The 15,970-nt window shown below is 40.3% G+C and overlaps 1 protein-coding gene across 7 annotated transcripts in view; it reads left to right on the top strand.

The window, feature by feature from the left end:
* Nucleotides 1-6,543: 6,543 nt before the first annotated feature.
* Nucleotides 6,544-15,970, top strand: part of LOC110495928 (zinc finger E-box-binding homeobox 2) — a 78,576-nt gene continuing 69,149 nt past the window's right edge. For 5 of the 7 annotated variants that reach the window (XM_036952433.1, XM_036952432.1, XM_036952434.1 and 2 more), the window contains exons 1-2: nt 6,544-7,687; nt 9,228-9,380. In XM_036952433.1, coding sequence (XP_036808328.1) covers nt 9,308-9,380 — 73 coding nt within the window. In that variant the 5' untranslated portion in view covers nt 6,544-7,687; nt 9,228-9,307. Of the gene's footprint in view, nt 7,688-8,978; nt 9,096-9,227; nt 9,381-15,970 lie in introns of those variants that run through there. The other 2 variants (XM_036952431.1, XM_036952436.1) reach the window with 2 other exon arrangements.

The following is a 15,970-nucleotide window of genomic DNA, read 5'->3' as shown; positions in this document are numbered from 1 at the left end:
ATACAGTCAAAAAAGAGGGGAGTTACATTATTGTGAGAGATTATTCAAACAGGGAGACCTGGCTGGACAAAAACAGCTCAAAGCCCGTCCACCTTCTCTCCCTATTCCCTGTATTGTTCCACCTAGTTTACAACCCCAGTCAGACAGAGGTAGCGGACTTGACATGGCAGTCAGGAGAAATGAAGCGAAGGGAGCGACCAGGCGCAGGGGTGGACACAATATGAATGATCCTAGGCAACAGATGACGGGTATTATCCTATCAACCTGCTGTTCGTTTTACACCACCACCCTCCCTTCTTCCTCCCTCCCTCTATCCCTACGTCCTTCCTCTCTTCTTTTTTCAGTGACCAGGAGGTTGCCTTGAGTCCACTGTCTTCCCCTAGCTATAAAACAGCCCAATAATGGGACAGGCAGTGTTGGGGGTTGAAGATGTTTAGAATAGAAACCTCAGAAGAGAGAAGAGACCATTAGGATGCTACTATAGGAGTTACCTCAGCAGAAGGTTTCCCTTCACTCACTGCCTGCAAATCAGCATTTTCACTGGACAATAGGCTCAGCAGTGGTCCCATGATTGCTTCTTTTCAAATGGTAATGGGCATCCTAGCTCCTCTGCCAGGTTTTTCCTTAGCAAGAGGACAAATTACAGTTTACAAGGCGGGCATAGAAGAAAAATCCAATGAAAAAAATAATAATTCTGAGCTGAATATCTTTTTTCGTCCCTCTTCTTTTTTTTTTTTATTATTCAACAAACTGACATGTAAATTACCCTTTAAGTGCTCCACTCCAGGGCTCTGATCATCCCCTAATTGTCGCAGTCAATTGTGGCCAACAGTCTCTTCAATCCCAGGCGCTTTGACAACAAGCACCAGGATCAAAGAGGAATCAACTCCCTTCAATTTCTCTCTATTTATGGAAGTGCCAAAAAGACTGCAGTGAGAGGTGAGAGTGAGAGGGCACTAGACCAGTGCTTTACAGAGAGAGAGAGAGAAGAGAGAGAGGAAATTATCGCATCACAATAGTCATTTGTTCATTACTGTTCTATAACCCTGATATTTGACAGTGCTCCTGTATTGACGTGCTCCATACACAGGACAGTTACAGCTGATAACAGGCTTGACTCACATATTGATACATCATGTTTTGTGTGACAGGGTATTTTAATAGCAGTTGTTATTTTTTTCTTGACGAAAGCGAAACAAGACTGTATCTACACCTGTATTTGCCTAAACCGTTTACATTTGCCAGTGTAGGAGAAACCATTTAGCTGTTAGCTGTGGGGCTCCCAAGTGGCGCAGCAGTCTAAGGCATTGCATAGCAGTGCTAAAGGTGTCATTACAGACCCTAGTTCAATCCCCACCTGCCGTGATCGGAAGTCCCATAGTGTGGCGCACAATTGGCCCAGTGTTGTTAAGGGAGGGTTTGGCTGGGGTAGGCTGTCATTGTAAATAAGAATATGTTCTTAACTGACTTGCCTAGTTAAATCAAATAAAAATCTGTGAACACTCTTTACCTACCCTGTGCAGCTTCACTGTGATTAATATTTTTCTCAGGATGAAAATAAATCACAAACAATAGACAGTGTTACAACTCACAATGACTAAGGTATTCTCTATTATTTTACACCCTGGTCATTTGAGAGTCAAAGTACCCCCCCCCCCCCCCCCCTCCCACACCCCCCCTTAGGAGGACTAAACCTTGATGAACACTGATGCTTGGTAGATATCCAACCTGATAATTGTCCTACCATAATTCCATTAAATAAACAGTGGCTGGTAGTTGGGAGGGTGGGGAGAATTACATGTCATTTTCTGCATTGTTATTCAGCCACATCAATTTGAGTTTATTGGGTTTTTATCCAAGACATATTACCCTTGCTATGCACCAGGTTAGTGTAAATGAACACACCGTATTGAAATTGTTGAGCAAGAGAGAGACAGGGCAGAATTAGGCCAATATTCACTAATAATAAAAACTCAACAAAGATCAATTCAGTTTTGGAACATCTAAAATACGGTGACCCCCTCTCATACCATTACCAAGCCCTGCAATTCCAAGAGCTGAGCAAAGAAAAGAGTCCCCTCATCCAGCTGGTCCTGGGGCTGTGTTCACAAACCTGTTCTACTAACACACTGAATTGGACCAGCCTCAGGACCAGAACATCCAATCAATCAGAATAAAACAAATTACAACACAGTCAAAAACAAAACTACATTGCTTATTGGGAAACACAAGCAGAAGCACAAGGCAAAATGCAGTGCTATCTGGCCCTAAATCGACAGTACACAGTGGCTAACTATTTGACCATGGTTACTGTTCAAAACCTTAGAAAAACCTTAACAAAGTACAGGCTCAGTGAGCACAGCCTTGCCAATGAGAAGGGTAGACACAGGAAAACCTGGCTCCCTGTAGAGGAAAGGCTGTGTAACCACTGCACAACAGCAGAACCTGAGACAGAGCTGCATTTCCTCACGAAATGTCCAAAAAAAGTAAAACAATTAGAGAGTGTAGTTTCCCCAAAATTGAAACCCTTATTCAAGGTTTCAAAGACCTCTCTGATGAGAATAAGCTACCCATCCTGTTGGATGAGGACGCAGAGAGCTATGGGTTGGCAGCACACTACATTGCTGCCTGCCATAGGGACAGTGTCTGACAGACGAACCAACCTGCACATGTCCTCTATGCTTATTGTTATTGTTCAATGTATTTTGACCTTTAGTTAATTGTTGTTACTGTTGTCCCGTTGACAATTTTGAGTATTATTATTTTTATATTGTAAATATCCAAAGTCAGCTTTGGCAATATGTACATTGTTACCTCATGCCAATGAAGCAAATATAATTGAATTTAATTGGATTGAGAGAGAAAGAGAGAGAGAGAGAGAGAGAGAGAGAGAGAGAGAGAGAGAGAGAGAGAGAGAGAGAGAGAGAGAGAGAGAGAGTAGACATGGTTTGGTTTGAGGAAATAAGTTAGTTATATTAATCATATTTCTATGTCCTAAGACGAAGTAGCAAGCATCATATATGGAAGCAGACATTAAAAGGCTGATATGCAAATGTAGGGAAGAGATTAGAGATACAACAGTTATTCAAATGTTTGATTAATAATGCATCATCACCACCGTCATTTATTCATTCCAGGGAGCGACAAGTCATCTTTCGAGTCAAGAGTGAAATACGTTTTCCTGTTTTCCTTGAGCAGCTTACCTTTTTTTTTAAAGCACACTTCTGGGTATAAATACTTCGCAAAGAGGGAATATCCAAATATTAAAACAGAAATACTGGTTTTCTGAGTCCCTCACAGCCTCCCTCCACCAATCTGTTACTTTTCTGGCCACTGGGGACCTGACCTCTTTCCACAGGAAAGATTCAAAGTAAAGCAGAACATCTGATCTGTCTCTTATTTGTGCAGCTCAAATGAACAAGTTGTAATTCGCAGTCTCAGATCGAGTCACCATGCACTTACTCTGTTGATTTTAACAAGAGCAACCAACAGAAGAAAAATCTATACGTTTCTGATGTAAGCTGTATGTTCACAGTCTCAGATCGAGTCACCATGCACTTACACTGTTGATTTTAACAAGAGCAACTAACAGAAGAATAATCTATATGTTTCTGATGTAAGTGTTTTGCTTCTAAGCAATCTGTTACTTTGCGATCTCTCTCTCTCTCCCCTCTCTCACTCTCTCTGTCTCACTTTTCTTTCATATACACTGAGAAACATTTGAAGTGTTTTTGAGAAAAGCACAAGCAAAGGACAAGTGCTCATTTGCCTGTAAGGCCTGTAGCGAATGTAAACTAACTTAATTTCCCGTGTTTGAGACTTCTTCCCCCGAAGATCACACACACACACACACGCGGTCGTACTCTGTTCTCCAATTGTCCATCAATCTCTCATGTTCTTCACTCTGTTACACTGCGAGCAACGGTGGATGGCATAATATCTGCGGCTGTCTACAGCAGTGGGATCAGAATATCACAGAACGGGTCCCATAGAGAGACCTACAGTCAATGTTGTTGTGGCGACTGTAGTGTACGGAGAGAGAGGGAGAGTTAAAAACAAAACTAGAGGCATAGATATGGTCTGGTGAAGAAGATGCTTTGTGTCACACCATTATCATTTAGGCCCTTATGCATTGTATTGTATACCAAACATCTTTAGAAGGCTGTCAACTGTATGCTTAGGGCCTCAGACATACTAGATACTCACCATCGTTGTTAGAAGCTGTCAGCGGTATATAGGATATATGTAGTCATAAAAGTAGTCATACTTTATGTAAGACATTGAATTATCTTCAACATAAATCTTACTTACCGTAATGGATCATATACCGTACTTGTGGTTTGTGAACTTATTTAGGGGCGACATTGAAACAGTGAAATGTAGAGCAGCTTTGGGGTATGTTCTCATGTACAGGAAATGACACCGTCCTGTTCTCCTCCTCCTCTCACCCCGCTCTCTTATTTAGTTTGGGGATTCCATTCCATTAGATTCTTTTCCCACCACCACCTGTGAATTCTCCTCCTCCTCCTCCTCCTAAGTTTTAGCACAGATGTAACATTTCTGGGGAGCAATTCCATCATGATAGCTGCTCTTTTCCCAGCACAGAACAGCAGTCCTGCAGGGAGTTGGAATCCAAAGATAGCTGTGTTTCCATGCAACTGTATGGGGAGGACAACATCAATTACATATCTTTGGAAAATATAATAATTTGTGGCTGGTTTGGAATTATACAATAGACTGGGATTTGTGTAACTGCTGTACTTTTACCCGGCAAGTTATCTTGGCAACAGTCAGATAAAAGGTCTTATTAGTATACAAAGAAACGACGTGTTATGCTTATGATACTGTTATGGCAGGTGAGAGGTCACATCTGGCGCCTGATATAATCATGAACCGTAGTGTGCTTCAGCAGTGGAGTCTATAAACTGAACGGAGTCACCGTCTGTTCTCTGCATTCAAAGTGTGGCAGACAAAAAAAGGTCTTGGGCTTCACTCATCATCCTCCCCCTTCCCCCCTTTTTCTTTCAAAATGTGTTCCACCTGATGAGGGTGATTTCGGGACCCTAAACGGTCAGTAATTACTTTTTAAAACGTTTTTTACATTTTTCAATTTTTATTTATTTTTAACATATTTTGCTAACCGTATTGTAACGCTAGAATCCTTATACCTGACAGGTGAGTAGACCAGTTGACTGGTTGAATAACTACCAGGTTAAATACCAGGATGATTACTGATTCCACTGTGTATTCTGTACTGCAACACTATGTTATAAACCATAGGCCTATACTGCTTCTGTGGTGCATAGGATATAAGCTATACAGTTTTATTGTTGCGCCACACGATCATTTAAATGTCAACCTAGTTGAAATTGACATAGCCTAGATGTATTTACTGCTTCATGAAACGGTCATATTTGATTCCTTGCTAAATGCATAAGTAATGATAAAACTGACAAAGGGCATATATTTGCTGTATTGATATAATTCATACCGGCAAACATGGCACGTAAAAATAAAGACACTTGCTTTCCAGAGCCACAAGAGTGTGTTGTGTTTCCTCTCAATTAAATTAACAGATTCATTAACGCTAAGGTCCCCCTATAGGTCAACCATCGTCAGTAATCCCCTTTCACGCTGTATATGTTTGTATAAAATATTCAAGCTGGAAGCAAGGAGCAGTGTCACTCAGAGCGCGCGGGAATGAATGAGCAGGGACACCGCTCCAGTTGTTGAGCGGCAGCACAGAGGGATTTGGCAAGTCAGACAGAGACCATGCACTTGCTTGACATACATTCAGTGCGCACTTAAAATGAATGACTTTGCGTCTTTATCTGGCATGCAATTGCAGGCTATTATTTGCTGTCAAAATCGGAAGCGAATCACACGCCTATATCAGTCTTAATCTCACACACATGCTGTACATAACATTAACACACAAAGCAGATTACTCCGTGGAGCTGCAAAACTTGAGTTTGGAGTAGCCTACTTACCAGCTGCAGTAAAGCGGGATCCCCTTCTTCAAGTCTGTAACGCACTATCTATCACCTGACTGCGACCAATAACAGCTGCATAAATGACAACAAAGTTATTTTGTACATACCTAGCTAATGAAAATACAACAGTACAACATAAATATAGTAGTAGGCTACAAATAAACACAATACTGTACGTGTAATAATAAATATAATAATCATAATATTACACATTTTTAAAAAAGAATAATATTCTTAATAATAATCATAATTGTAATTAATACAATTATATATAATTCATTAAAATGAATTGCAGATTTAAAAAAAATATTGAAAAATACTCTAATATCAATCTATTTTCAGCTGTGCCGTCTATATCGACCGCCTTTTGGAATATTTAATGCCAGATGTTGAGCACCTTTTCCTCTCGAGCTGTGCTTCCGAGTTCTCTGGAATTTGATTGGCTTTGGACAAAGGCATCAAACAGTCGAGCCTCTTGATTGATGATTTAATTATCCATACAGTTGATAACTGCATAGGACAGGACAGAAAATATAATACTTTATTTACATAACCAATCACAGCGTTGAAAAGGTGGAGCCTCCCTCTCCATCTATAGTGAGAGACAGACAGAAATAGAAACAACAGCATCACAAGGAAATACATGAATAAGTCAAATAGAGAAACCTTAATTGGAGTAATAACCATGTCATATAGTTGCAATAGAGATAAATATTTTGGTCGATATAACCTTGAATAACACCTGTGAACAAAAGGAATAAAGTACACACTTGACGTGTTTCAATCCTGGTCAGAGTGATGAGTTCACATACACTTTGTTTAAAACACACAGGGAAAACTTCCAATAAAGTACCTGTACGCACCTGACTGCGCCTGGCACGTGCGAGAAGCACCTCAATATACACATCTCTTTCGCTCTTGTAGGTGCATGGGGCATGCGCCGTTATACATGCTCCACTCATAGTGGTTATTACGATAGTACAAAATAAACGCACGTCCATAGAGGCAAATAAATAAACGTTTACAAATATAAAACATGAACAACCCAAACCGCTGATGCTCACTTCCTTAACACTCTGCAACCCTTATACTTTCATCCCTGGTATGTGTGAGAGTCAGTCAAACTTGCAACGCTATCATTTCGGTCCCTTTTCCCCCTTTCAGTTGTGGTCGTGTGGGTTGAATATGAGAGTGTTCCAACTTTTCTTCTTCCGGATAATATTCTTGCTTCTTCGGCTGCTCATACGTGGTAGTCATAGTCCGACACTCACAGTTCATTTCACTCGGATCAAACAGCCTGGGAGATAAAAAAATAAAAAAAAACGTATCACGTTTACCAAAAGATGCTCACGTTTGGTCCTGCTCAATTATCCCCTCCCGTGAAGACAGGTGGCGCGTGTCCCAGAGTTGGTTCTCTCCTCTCCTCCGTAGTACAGAAAAGAAAAAGAAAAAAATGTCATTAGAAGAGGCGTAACACGTCAGTCCGTCCCCAGGTTTGTTTCCTGGAGTGTCTGAAAGAGATCAGTCCTAACCTGCCCTAGCAGGAATAACGGTCCTTCCGAACCACTATTTCTAAGGCTTTATTATCGTTGCAAGGATCCCTGCACATTTCTCTCCGCAATTGCTTACCGCTGCAGTCTTGTGTTATCACTACAACCGAAGTCAACCGAAAATATACTACTATACGAAATCAGGTATGTGTCCATTTCTTTACCTCGACTAATAACCTTTATAAAATAGGTCATTTATCATTTTAGAGATTGCGACTTAGAGCTTTTATAAGGGATTTGGTGATGTAGTATTGCGTTCACTTTAAACTTTCTCTACCTGCACAGGTGGATGAGGTAGCGGTGCCTTTTAAATATCTAGGCTGGCAAGTGCGTTCCAACAGAAAATATGCAGTTTTATAGAATATGATGAAAAGCCTACTCTTCGAGCCGAAAAACCATGAGAAAAAAAACAAAAAACAAGCCCGGTCTTATTCAGCTTTGGATTCACTTTCACCGAGCCAAGCACGCACCCTTTTGTATCCAACTCGTTCTTGTTAGTGTCTTTCTGTATTTTTTGGTTTCGTAGAGTAGAAGTTGTCTGTCTCACAATATGGTAAATATTCGCTTATCATATCAACGTTATTTACATTATTTTGTTCAGATAGCTGTAATATGTTTCAATTCCTGTCTGGATAATTGTATTTTTGTTGACACATCATTTTGTGGTATTTGTTAGTTTTTGTGTGTTTATTTGTTTTTCCTGTCGTTTCCCGTTCCTCATAGTAATACAATCCATTGGCAGAATTTAACACACTCATTTCGCACGATTAGTCCATTGAAAGCATGAATGTTTTCATGTTTTGTCTGTTTTTACTTATTTATGCATGTACGTTTTTCAACATGACAGGCCTAAAACGTAAAATATGCATGCTATCTCAAATTAACCTTAAACGAACAAATGTAGTAATATTCGTAAATTAATTGTGGAGTATATTTACAGTTATGCATTTAGCCCTACGTATTTCACAACATAGCTTTTTCTATCATCTTTCATTTTTATTGTTTTGTGTTGTAAGTGATATGGGCCTAGCTGAGTGAAATTGCTCTTCTTTCCACCCTGTGATATTTACATTTGTCACAAAGCCTATTGCTGAACTCATAACTTTAACATTGCCTCTGTCATCATCAATGTAGGTAACTCTCAATTTAAAAAATGTAGGTTAAAAAACATAAACCCAGAGAAATCAATGTAGGCCTACTGTTTGCGATATTCGAGTTATTTAAAATATATATATATATATATATATATATATATATATATATATATATCGAAGCAGAACATCAAATGAAAACAGCACAAAATAAAGAAAAGGATCAATGGTACAACTTTTCTTATTTGAATTAACAGAATGTAAAACGCATGCTTAACCCAGCACGGCCATGACTTAGTGAATTATGCCTCATACTGAAGGTGCAAGTCCCTGTCTCCCCCTTTCTCTGCCTCCTCTCCTTCCCCGTCGTCATGTTCACTTCCACTTATCATCATCCCCGACCACTGGCATTATACAGATCAACAATACATTGATCGACCCCTTATCGTACTCTAGCATAGGTATAAAATAGAATAAAATGTGTATATTGGGTTTTCTATTATTTTCTCTTTTACTTGGCGCCTGAAATTTAAATGGTTTCTCCCAGTCAGTCCAGTGAACCCACATTGTTGCTGCCTGTGTTTGGTTGTTAGATATTGAGCCTGCGTGCTGCTGCTGCTGCTGATTCAAGGAGTCGAGTCCATGCGAGCTGCCATCTGATCCACTCTTATCAATGAAGCACGAGATCATGGCGGATGGCCCCAGGTGTAAGAGGCGAAAACAAGCCAACCCAAGAAGGAAAAACGGTAAGAAAATACATAAAAAATAACATACTGTCATTTGCAAAATATGTTTGTTGTGGATCTAGAGCTGTAATGTTGTCACTGTGACTGTAGTTCAGAGGGGCTGGCTACGAATTACCAAATGCGTGTTTTTGTTCTGCTCTCGTCTCATAGGAAATGAAGGGACACTTCTAACTGGGAAATAATGCGTAATGTGTCCGTATTGTACTGTGTACACAGGCGGGACTGTCTATCCTTCATTGTGAAATTAGGAGCACAACGTCTTTGCTAATTTCGTAATTTTTACAGAGACGATTAGACGGAAGTTGTAATAAGTTGAGAGTTTATCGTTGCGCGAAAAGACTGAGTAGCAGTGAGAGGAATTTCAGAAAGTTTCCCATCCCATATAACGGTTCAGTCGCGAAGTGCCTTATTGTCCACCAAGACAAACCCGTTAGATGAGGACTGATTTTATTTGCTGTTCTGTAGTTGACGTACCTGTAGATTTAGTTGTTTGAGCATATTTTTTTTCCAGCAAGTGTTTGTTCCTTATGCTACACATTGCTTAGATTCTCACACTCATGAGTATATTATTTCATTAATGTAACTCTTTTTTATATGTCTAAACGTTATTGTTATGTTTAAGTTCTCGCGTTGTACCCAAATTATTTGTTACAGTGTTACATCTACTTTCTCTCGAAACATTGTCCCCTTTTTTAGTAAGGAATGATTAGTGTCCCCACACCGTTGGCAACTGACAAGAATATGAAACAGAACATGGGGGGACAATTCGCTGTGAACACGCTGTAATAGCTTAGTTGACTAATTTATTATAAACAAATAAGATGGCATGTGCGCTAAGATGGTGATATTGACCAGTGGTGTGTCTCGTGTCATTTATTATATTATTAGCAATATGAAGTGCTTGTATGGAGCAAATAGCGGTGAAGGATACGTATGTCACTCTATTGTCAACTGTTTGTTCACCCAACGAACTGTGTTACACGTTGGGAGTTATTGAACCATGTCGTGGATGACTTTTCGTAGGGAATATACGTTTGTTCCTTTCCCTTTTGTGGACTGTACACTACAATACACCCCGTGCACAAGTAAATCCAGCATCACCACATGTCTGGGTCCCGAGATCTTTTCTTACACGGGAATGCCTTGCATTTTATTTTGTACCTGGTATTTTCAGTTTTACTGTTCAAAGTGGCCTTATCAAATGCGTATGAATTTTGCATGTACTTGTGAAATGTCTCCCTTTATGTGTCTCTTTTCCTTATTAAATGTTGTGTATTGATTTTCGTACAATCAATACAAGGAGAGTCATTGACAATTACAAGCGTAGCTTCCAGCTTGTTGTTGTTCTGAATAACAAAAGATAGGAGTGAAAGTAAGTTCCCCTTTTCACTGTAGTTTTTAGGAGATAAGAATGTTCTTTCTTCCTTTCTTGCCTCTGAGCACCAGTTCCCACCTGTTCCAGTAAACAAAAGTTTGGATTACTTTCAAACACTCCATTCAAGTAAGTGTTTTCTGACAAACACACACCTGATGATTGACATTTGCATTTGTCAGACAGAAAAATCCTTTCAAGTTCCCTCCATTGCAACAGCAGCAAGCAACCTCACACACTCTCAATGCAAAAATAATTAGCATGGTATTTTAGTCGCTTCCCCCCCAGTGCTGATGTGGTGTGCAGTGTGCACAAATTATAGGCCGACTGAGCAAGTAGAAATTCGGCATTCTTGATTCTATCATATTTTTCTAATATGCCATTGTGATCACAGATGTTGCCCTCCCTATTTACATTTTCTCGTCACGAGATGCCTTCAATAGCTCTCTCCCTTTGGGAATGCTGTGGTTGAGCTATTCAGACAGAGTGGATTTCATTTTCTCCCCTGGATGCATGGAGAGATGTCATAGGAGCTGAGCTTGTGTGTCTGGCCGTTTAGATAACACCACTATATAGCTATCTATGAGGATCCTTATCAGGACGATAGCCTACATACTGAGGTTACTTGAATGCAGTAAGCAAGACAGAAAACATAGACCATCAATTGAAATATTTTGAATATTGATAGATTGATGATGTAAATGATTTATTTACGATATGGGTAGAAAAATACATTATTTTATGCATGACAGTTTGTCATGTTATCCAGAAGACATTTCTCTGTAGTTATAGATTTTTTTTTTAGTAGGATTTCAATGTTTTGATTCACATTTACGGCTACATTTTGTAGCCAGTATTCTGACCTTAGAGGGAGATTCTGTAATTCCAGGTACATTTATTCAGATTAGGTTATTTGGTCCCATTATCGTAGGTAATAATGCTTTTCTAGCCATGCATGGTGTATCTGGCTTCGCTGTTTGTTGATAACACAACTTTGGCGTGTGATTCTATAGGCCCACATATGATACGATACATACTTATCGTATCCATAGCTAAAGAGTGTTTAAGTCAATCTCACAGTTCGGTGCAAGGTGATATTGGCAACCCTGTAGTTTGTTGGAGTTTTCTCTCTGCCTGCCTTCCCAGGTGTTGCAAGTCAGACCCAGCTGTGGGGCTCGACCTCACTGTGTGTTTATAAGTACAGCTGGCAAAGTACTCCACAAACCTTTTCCCTTCTAATTGGATTAGTCAATCAATACTGTTAAAAATGAGTACTTTTGAATGGCACACTTTCAGTTTCCACACTTCTATTGCCCTCTCAGTATGGGTAAAGAGACATTTGCTCTGGGAATGACAGACAGTGGTACTGGTCGGCATCTCCCGCTCATCTATTTTGTTTACGTTCAACTCTGGAGTAATGTTGGAGTTGTGTGCGTGTTAGGTGGCGTTGCTTGTATTTGGGTGTGCCATTTAATGAGGTGGTACATAAAATGGCACCACTTTTTTTTTCAGGGGAAGTTTAAAAATGTAAACGTAGAAATTCAGTTTTCCCAAAGGTCTGTTTATCTGATATTTCCTGTAATACAACACAAAGACCTATACGTTTTTTTTCAATCAACAGAAAGCCTCTCCATAGCTGTTCCCATGCTCCAGAATATATTGATTACATAATTGAAGGTATAAAAAAAAGAAGAAGCTTTCCAGCTTCTCTCTCTGTCTCTCTCTCTCTCTCTGGCTCCAATAGTTTAATACAATGCTGTGAATGTGATTATAAAAGCCTGTGTGCATTCACGCTAAAGATATAAAGGAGTCTCACTAATTCTTTAGCCTCAGCCCTGCTTTCAGCCCAAACAATGGCAGATTCCTTCCAGTCTAAACATTTTGTCCATCTCTATTATTCATTTGCTTTTAAGGTGCATTTACTCCCCAGCCGAAGAGAAAAAGCCCCCACCGCCCCCCTTCCCCCTTTCACAAATTTCTCCTCTTCCCAAGGTAGGCACTATTTTGTTGCTGTCACAGGGAAAAGGAGGGCAGGTTCGCTAGCGCTCACGGACAATTGATTGTCAGTCGTAATGTGTTTCATTTACATGTTTATAACGTCAATAGTGCTGGGGTGTCCACTGTACCATTCATGCTGCCATTCCCACAAGGGTGCAATTGTCTAAGCAGCCAAAGCTAGTTACCTTTTCTGATGGCTTTTTCACTCGGGCAAAAATGGAAAGGGAGGTGTTGCCGTCGTGCGTCAGTGTTTAGAGAAGGATTATTTTGTTTAAGCAAGTGAAATAATTACTGCAGATATTACGAGCCAGCAAGAAATGATCTCCTTTCGGCAGGGGCCTGCGCTGTTCGCATGGCAGCAGTGACAGTGGTGAGGCGTGAGGTGTCCAGACAGACTCAGGGTTTTTAGAAAAGCTATTTCATATGATGAGGTATTATTAGATTGTTTACTTAAGACTCATAGACTGATGGTATCTGGTAATGGTAGATATAGCATGTTGAGGATGTGTGTTTTTGTGCACTTTTTCCAAAAACAACATCCTGATCCTGATTTCTGGCATGTCGTTATGCGAGGCCTTTGTTGCCCTTTCCACCCTTTTCAAGCAGATACAGTTGGTTGACGCATCACTGTAGTTTGTTGTTTATAATTCTTTATCGAACTGGGGTCATCATAAGCTAAATATATCCTTCTGCTCAAACTACGGTAGTCGGACGTACACCACTGAACACTTTTGTGTTACCGGATCTCTACCTGTTAGATTTCAGAACTTCCGGAATAAAAAATAAAGCCTAGTGTGGTGACTTTCGACTTAGTAAAGGTTTTAGTTCATTCAAAACTACATAGATCTCCTTAACATCACATTCAGCCACAAACACATGTTGTGTTTGCTGTGATGAACCAGATTCACGCCAGTATCAGATGATTCTGAATCGGACAGAACATGACCATCTATACAATCGGACACCGATACGCAACTTTATCCCCCAAATTTTGTCTGTTGAAAAAATTAAAAAATCTTTCCCATTTTATTTTTTTTGTTTTGGGTTCTCTATTTTTTTTCTCCCTCTCTGGCTTGTGAAGATATTTTCGCCTAACGGGGAGAACACACACAGCAGAGGCACCGTTAGCTGAACCCCTGACACCGCGGTCTTTGGAATGCCTTAGGTACGATTTCACTTTCGCTCACATCAATGCTGACCTGAATGTCTTTCATATCTGATCCGCCGTGTCTCTCCCAGTAAACATCCCCCGAGGGGAGAACAAAGAAAGGAGCTCTTCTTCTTCTTAATCACAATTCAGCCCTTTCACCGCCAGCAGGCTACATTTGCATTCAGCATCAGAAAGGCCGAGATGAAAAGGGGGGGAAAAAGGGAAAGCAAGAAAGGAGAGCAATAGCAACAAAAAAAACAAAAAAAAATGGCAGAAGGGTGGGTGGTGAGCAAAATAACTTAGGTGTTTGTGGCTGTTTGTTGGGCGTCCCCTGGTTACTAGCCAAATATAGCTCCTACTCTACCGGTGTAGGCCTGGCCCTCCTGACGGTCAGATAGTGTTACGAGATGGCATGCCTGTACTATTCATGGACACTCACTCTCACACTTAAAGGAAAAAAAATGAAAACGTGTCTGAGACGGATCAGATTCTAACTTAAGAGGTCTGTACTAGCTCGGCGCAGGTGTGTTTAGACACAATTACTTTTTGGGGGTGTTTCTTTTTTGTCCATTTTGAAATAAGAATTGGAGAGCAAAGCAGTGCTTATGTCTACTGTTATTTGTCAAATGGCATTCTAACGTGATATTGTAGGGATTCCTTGTGGATGTGTGTTTTGTATGTCACCTGAAGAGCAGGTGTGACAGAGGTCAATAGGAGAGACTATTTCTGGAGTAGTTGCAGTGTGATCTTTCAAAGTATAATGCTAGTTGATACACTGTGCTGGGTTTACTGAGAAAAGTTTAGTCGTTGTGTTATGAGATTAAAATAAAAACCCGTTCAAACAGAGTTGCCATTTTTGTTTCTCTTTACTTTATAGCTCAGTACTCTTTCTACTTTAAGATTAGATTTGGTCCCCGCCCCTCCTAGAAATCTGGACCAAAGTTTAACCACATGCCTCCACTCTTCTCTTAAGTTGGTTGGCGAGATATCTTTATTGTATAGTGAGATCTATTTCTTCTCTCTCTCTCTCTCTCTCTCTCAATCAGACTAAAGAATCATGTATGCAAATCCGTTGCCAAGCTTTCAAAGGGGGGATGCTTCAGCCTACAACTTTAAATGCATCATGTGATATGAATTCCGTATTCTTTCTTTTATTTTCCAACCAGAACTTTTTGTTAAGAAAAAAAAGGGTTATTAGTACACCTTCCCCCCTTCCCAAGCTGACCGGGATTTAGACAGATTTACTTCAGCAAACACCTTTGGACACTGGGGGAAAGTAGGAGTCTGTTTGCAAAAGGAGTCTTTTGTTCCGAGAGGCGCAGGGATAAATCTTTACTAGGCAGGCGTGATATTAACCCATGCTTCGATACCAGGGGAAGTGGTTAACTCTTTGTGGACACACACTCACTCTTTACTTGGACAGTTCAGGTTTCTGCTCTTCTCATGCATGGACCATTTTCTCAGCTCTGTTGAAAACCTCCCCTCTCTCCCTTCCGATGCCTTCTCCTTAAGTATGTTTTCTGAAGTAAAAGAGTCAGAACAGCCTGTTCCATGTTCTGCTCCGTATTTTTTTGTGTGGAAAAGCTGGGATATCTTGGATAGGGGACTCGCTTGGCTTTATAGAATAGCCAACCCATGATTATAGCTGAAATTCCTTCCCTCTGCAATAGCTTCAGCTCTAGTTGCTGTTCTGCTGGCAATGTCTTCTGTGCTGCTTACATATGTCACTGCTGAGGACCACAGAATGAAAGTAGTACTGCTGAGTTTCTTGCGTCACCAGTGACTAAGAAAAATGTATGAATCCTAGCCAATGAGAAGGCTGTCCTCAAGCCCCCTGGGCTTAATATGTTGATTTAATGTCTCAATATTCATTATGCTTAAAGCGAATAGACATTTGATCATGTTTTGATGAGGCTTAAGTCTTAAGTTTGACTTGTTTTGAGACCCGGTTCACTTCATCCACCTCAAATTCTTTGTCCTGCGCTGGATCATATGGTGCTGTATTTGGTTGTGTGTGTGTTGTCCGTAGTTCAGGTTGTGTGTGTGTGTGTGTGAGAGGACTTTAGCGAC

Source organism: Oncorhynchus mykiss, chromosome 18 (assembly GCF_013265735.2).
Source record: "Oncorhynchus mykiss isolate Arlee chromosome 18, USDA_OmykA_1.1, whole genome shotgun sequence".
Classification (NCBI taxonomy): Eukaryota; Metazoa; Chordata; class Actinopteri; order Salmoniformes; family Salmonidae; genus Oncorhynchus; species Oncorhynchus mykiss.
Note: the sequence above shows the minus strand (reverse complement) of the source record. Positions and strands in the feature narration are given on the sequence as shown.